The 6361-nt window shown below is 38.2% G+C and overlaps 1 protein-coding gene across 1 annotated transcript; it reads right to left on the reverse strand.

Annotated features, from left to right (window-relative positions):
* Nucleotides 1-2341: 2341 nt before the first annotated feature.
* Nucleotides 2342-3295, reverse strand: LOC122482797 (olfactory receptor 5AP2). The gene has a single exon (XM_043579092.1). It carries the CDS (start codon nucleotides 3293-3295, stop codon nucleotides 2342-2344), a length of 954 nt encoding a protein of 317 aa, XP_043435027.1.
* Nucleotides 3296-6361: the final 3066 nt, after the last annotated feature.

The following is a 6361-nucleotide window of genomic DNA, read 5'->3' on the forward strand; positions in this document are numbered from 1 at the left end:
CATGTCTTTTCCTCCTTTCATTTGTTCATACTGGTCCACACATATGTGTCTCCTGCTATTCCTTTGGCAAACCGAGGAGAATTTTGCCTCAGGGCCTTTATAGTTACTGTAAGTATACCTGAAATGCTTTTCCACAGACATTCAGATGATATTACCTTTATTCAAGCCTTGATCAAATGTTATTTCCACAGAGAACTCTTCTCTGACACCACCATTCCCTACTCTAATACCTGGTTTACTATTCTTCAAAATACCACTCATACCCATGTCAAACACGTGCACATGTACACACACACACACACACACACACACACACCTATGCACACATACATGCACATTTGGCATAGAAAATAAAGTCTTCCTCACTGGAATTTAAGTTTGGGAAGATTAGAACCTTTAATTTTTTACCTGCTATATCTCCAGCACGTGTTACATGCTAGTTTTTCCATTAATAGCTTTTTGACTGTTTTATTGAAGTATACATGTACCCAGACGCAACAAATTATATACATTAAATGTAGGCAGAGTTTTGTATATCTATGAACAATTTTTAATGGATTATGGCTCAAGATGTAAAGGGCGTGTATTTCCTTATTCTAAGCACAAACTATGGACAAGTAGCAGGAAACACAATTTATACCTTAATGTGGAAAAGGATATTTTAAGCTCAAAGATACATAGGTGTGAAGCTAAGATATAGACCCTCCTAGTAGTACAAAGTTGTAATCTCCTGAAATACCAAGTAAACGTAAGACAGAAGAACAATGTTTAGAGACAGTAATGTGAAGCTCTTATGTGTCCTTGACAAGACTGGGTTCAATGGAGAGGCAGTACAGAAATACAACTGGAACGTGCAGTGGGATTTGAGAAAGTAGAGACGAGGGGTACAGGTAGTTATTTTGAAAACGTTCATTGTAAAGACAGCAGAGAAATAAGTTGGTGACTGGATAAGACTTTCAGCCAAAGAAATTATTAAGAAGGGTGATACTAGAAGATGCTTATAAACAAATGAGAACATTCCAGTAAAGTGTTTTGAAGTAAAGTTTACAGAAAGCTCCAAATGTGTGCCAGAACTGGGTTTAGGGACAAGCAAGGGATACAATATCCATTTGACAAGTGGGAATAAGAGTATATGTAAAAAGATTAGAGACGGCAAGATGGGGATGATCTTGTCTAAATGTTTTTGTTTTGAAGAAAGAAGTATGACACAAGATCGGCAGCAAGGAATGGCATGCTGAGAGGTGTTCTCTCATTGTACTAAGCAGCTTCAAGGGAGGACAGAACAAAGAAACAATTTAGTTTCACTAAGTTGGGATTTAGTCAGATGTGCAGAATGGAGAGAAAGTAGAGCATGGAATTGAGGGTGATTGAGGATGAGTCGTTGTTTGATGGACCATGGAATTTCAGCTGGGCACTGAGAGTAGCGATGAATATTGATTAAGGGCAACTCGTCTCAGGTTGTACTTATTCAAGAAGCAACAGAAGGACAGATATTATAGCATATGAGTCAGAATAAAAGGGAACAGGAAGGAGGATACCAAGCATGATACAGTTTTGAATATCTTTGAGAGAAACGTTGATTAACACTTGAAAGTGGAAGTTATAGGGGGATGGAACTATTGAGAGTGGACATGGTGAATTAACACATTCTTTGTGGTCTCTAACTAATTTGGGGGGTGGGGAGTGAGGTGATCTTACTTGGAGCATGAGAAGTACTGGTGTGCTCCCTCAAGGTCTCGAAGGGATAGTGAGATGGAGAGAAATAGGGAGTAGACAATTTACCTGATTCCAAATCATCGGCCTCCTTTGACATGCCATCTCATGGAAGAAGGCAGTTCCCCCATTGTTCCTACATTGACAGTGCCCTGCCCCACTACCATGAACAAAAGATAGGTAATTTACTTTCAATACACATTTATTGAAAACTATACGAAACTCTGGGAGAAGTGAAGATTAAAAGTTAAAGTACGTTGAATCATTACCCTCAAAATATTCCAGTTAATTTACAAAATCAGGAAAATACTACTCTGTTATTGCAGTTGTACCCATATTATAGATATCAGGTCAATAAAAGCTAAATATTGACATTGGATCGTAAGCCCAAGTCAGCCAAATCTAAGTATTTTGATACTTTACCAAGCACCAACCTCCCCCCACTGTGTTTATTCATCCTATAGGCCCATGAATACACATTTAAAAAACCAGAAGATTTAGAAGTATACCCCCATTTTAAACAATCAACTTTAATATACACAAACACACAAAGCTTAAGCAACCAGACAATAAAATTAATGTGAAAACGTATTTTCTTCTGCATAACAGGATGATATATAACATGGCTTTACAATATGTGTTTCTGTAAGATCTTCTTTAGGGCCCCTTTCACATCCTTATTTTTCAAACTGTAGATGAGGGGGTTTAACATAGGAATCATTACTGTATAAAAGACAGAGACAATCTTGTCCTGTTCCATTGAATAGCTAGATGTAGGGCGCAAGTACATGAAGAGAATTGTCCCAAAAAATATGGTGACAGTCATGAGGTGGGAGGCACAGGTGGAGAAGGCTTTGTGCCTGCCCTCTAAAGAGGGAATCCTCAAGATGGCAATGAGGATACACAGGTAAGAAATGAGAACAACCATAACACAAGTGATGACATTAAAACTGGAGAAAACCATGATCACAATGCCATTGATGCGAGTGTCAGAGCAAGACAGCTTGAGCAGGGGTGGGGTGTCACAGTAGAAATGGTTGATCCTATTAGAGCCACAAAAGGACAATCTGAAAGTCATTCCTGTGTGTATGGCTGCATTTCCAAAGCCTGCTAGGAAAGACATAGCTACTAGCAAGAAACAAATTCTCCCAGACATGAGAACTGAGTACAGCAGAGGGTTCCAAATGGCTGCATAGCGATCATATGCCATCATAGCCAACAGAAAGCATTCAGTCCCCAAAAAGGAGCCAAAGAAGTAGAACTGGGCAGCGCATCCATTAAAAGATATGGCTTTGTTCTCAGCCACAAGGTTCACCAGCATCTTAGGAGTGACAGAAGAAGAGTAAGAGGCATCAACAAAAGAGAGGCTGCTGAGAAAGAGGTACATTGGAGTGTGGAGACAAGGATACATCTTAATTAACACCATCATCCCTAAATTACCCGCCATGGTTGCCATATAGATTAACAGAAACAATCCAAAGAGGACACTCTGTAGATCTGAGTTGTCTGAGAGTCCTAAGAGGATAAATTCTGTCACTTCTGTTTGATTTCGTCCTTGGACCTCTTTCATATATCTTCTCATTTCAGCTGCAAGAAGATGAAGCACAGTGTTTGGTCAGATATAAACATGAAAGAGACATAAACATCGTTTTATTGACATGTATATACAGAAATCCCAAAAATGTGTTGGACTTGATGTCAAGTCAAAAGACATCAAAAGACTCTGCTAAGTTCTAGGTGTACTGCCTACTAACTAATGACCTTGAGATGAGTGACTTAATATATACGTTAACCTAGCTCACGTCTAGCATTAGCTGTTTATTGGATAATTATACGAACTTAACCTTAAGATGTATCTCTCTTCATTATTTATGACAAATAAATTAATTGATATATTAACACATAGTCTCTGGACACAACTTCTGGAGAAAGATAGCAAAATGAACTCAGACCACTTCCTACTTCTCAGTATTAATGGAATGAATTAAAAACAGTGAAAGCTAGTAAAATTAGTTAAAAGTACCAAATAAAAAGAAAAGAGTTGAATCTCCTGGGGATGGGAGGAACTTTAAAAATTGATAGCTAAGGGAGAAAAAAGAGGAAATCCCCATGCAACTAGCATGTTTGCAAACATACTGGAATTTTCCAGTATCAGTATCTACAGAGGGGAAAAAAAGTATTTTCTAAGTACTGAGAACTTTGAATGATTCCCTCCAATATTTAGAGAATCAGACTGCAAGAATTAATAGACATCCCAGATGAAAGTAATAGAGCAAGCCACAGCAGTGAGACCCTCTACCTAACATTCAGATTCCCAGGATCACACCAGAACTGGAAAGCAGGAGAAGCAGCAACACATGGAATGTTCCAGCTACAGTGTTGTATTGAGGGAATCATACACTATCAGATAATTTAACTGGAAATAAGATTCTCTCTTAGAAAAGTGTAAAAAAGCCAAATACAGGGCAAAAGAAATAAAGAAGGTAAGAAGGAAGGAAAAAGGAAGGGAAGGAGGGAAGGAAGGAAGAAAAGAAGGAAGGGAGGAAGGAAGGGAGAAAGAAAGGAGGAAAGAGGAAGAAAGAAAGAAAGAAAGAAAGAAAGAAAGAAAAGAAAGAAAGAAAGAAAGAAAGAAAGAAAAAGAGAGGGAAGGAGACGGGAAGGAAGGAAGAAAGAAAGAAAGGGAGAAAGGGAAAAGAAAAGGAAAAAGAAAACCCAGCCTGGAGATTCCAAGTAAAAGTTTAGGTAACAAACAGCTCCAGTGGAATTCTTCCCCACTCCCAGTCCAATCCCCTACCCCTTCCATGACCTCAGAGTATTAAACAATAGATAAAACTGTGCTGGGCTGGCTGTAAAATCATAGTTCAAAGTGTTAAATCATTTCTCACTCACAGCAGGAAGTTATTTGATACTGTCTAAAATTAAAACATGGGACGAAAGTAACCCAGTATCTCTGCTAACACTGGAGATAATGGATCTCTTGAGCACAGTTGGGGAGAAGAGAGCACAGGAGCTGGTCCCATTCTCACAGATAGTGCGATACTCAGAAGTGCCTATCCATGCTCTGCTCCAGCTAGTTTCCATTGGAATAGGAATAGGGGTTCAATGATAAACCTGGCATTGTCTGTCACAGTATTGTAATGGTTTCTAACTGTGATTGTACCCATTATCTTATCCTTGCATCACTACAAATCAGTGGAGATAAGCAGATATTACCCTAAGAGTGTTAATAAGATTATCTTTTGTTGGATGAGGTAATGAACTCAGCTAACTGGTGGTGAATTTGGAGCTTAGAATGACCCTGGGTTGATGCCAAATTACTTGCTGTTTCTCAACACTGCGTTGCCCCCTCCCTATTTCATGGTACAGATGTCTAGCCCTGGTCCTCTTCCTTGAAATACTCTTACTATTTAAACTTCAAAGAATAGCATCTCCAGAAGGAATTAAAAAAGAGGAATGGGGGGCACCTGGGTGGCTCAGTCGGTTGAGCATCCGACTTTGTCTCAGGTCGTGATCTCGCAGTCCGTGAGTTCGAACCCGCATCGGGCTCTGTGCTGACAGCTCAGAGCCTGGAGCCTGTTTCAGATTCTGTGTCTTCCTCTCTCTCTGACCCTCCCCCGTTCATGCTCTGTCTCTCTCTGTCTCAAAAATAAATAAACGTTAAAAAAAAATTTTAAAAAAGGAGGAATGGATCTTTTTCTCTTATCTCAATCAAAAAATTTCCCTGAGAGGATTATTATATCAGAAACAGTAAAAATAAGTAAATAAAATGTTATAGACATTGTGTGTGCATGCACATAGCAGAGACACAAAGAAAGGTAATGACAAGCAAAGTACTAAAATACTAAAATGTGTTGAGCATTCCCTATGCTTTACAGGCACTGTGTTAAGTATTTTTCCTGAAATATTTTATTTAAACCCTATGAGGAAGGCAGTATTATAATCTTCAGTTTACATGAGAAATGGGAGGTGCAAAAGATCTGTGACTCTCCCAGAGTCACAGATTTAAACCAATGGAGTCTAATTTATACCCAGCTAATGCAACTCTCATTCTCCTAACATTTGAGATCATTGAGAATGACCTCCTCAATAATAGATGTGAGCATTAATACACAGAGTAATTGATATTGTAATTATCAGAGCTTCAGTAATATGCTAGAATATGTTTAGTTACATATAGAAAAAAAGTCTGTGTATCTCCTGAAGAGAAAATATAATTGCCAAAAATATAGTTGCTAAAAATTGTCTTTCTTAGAATTTACATTCATTATTAATTTGCTTTATTGATTAGCAAAATACCATTTGAACAGAGAATTTATTTAACATACCTTCTTAGCTTCTCAGTGCTCCTGGAGATTTGGGTATATGGTTAATTGGAGAAATGTACAAAGTTATGGATTTTTCTTCAGCTCAGTAAGTTAAGCAGGCAGAACCCTTTGTATCTTTTCCTGACCTTTGTGGACTGCTTGACTTCTATTTGCTCCTTTTACTTGTTTCTAAGGATTAAATTCTCCAAAAACAAAACAAAACAAAAACAAAAAAATAAACACACATCAAACCTTCTCAGAGAAGACATTCATCAATGCTCCCAGGTTAAGCAGTAGGCACAGTTAGAATAGACTTTCGGCATCATTCATTACAGATAAGAAAA

The sequence above is a fragment of the Prionailurus bengalensis genome, chromosome D1, assembly GCF_016509475.1.
Source record: "Prionailurus bengalensis isolate Pbe53 chromosome D1, Fcat_Pben_1.1_paternal_pri, whole genome shotgun sequence".
Taxonomy (NCBI): domain Eukaryota; kingdom Metazoa; phylum Chordata; class Mammalia; order Carnivora; family Felidae; genus Prionailurus; species Prionailurus bengalensis.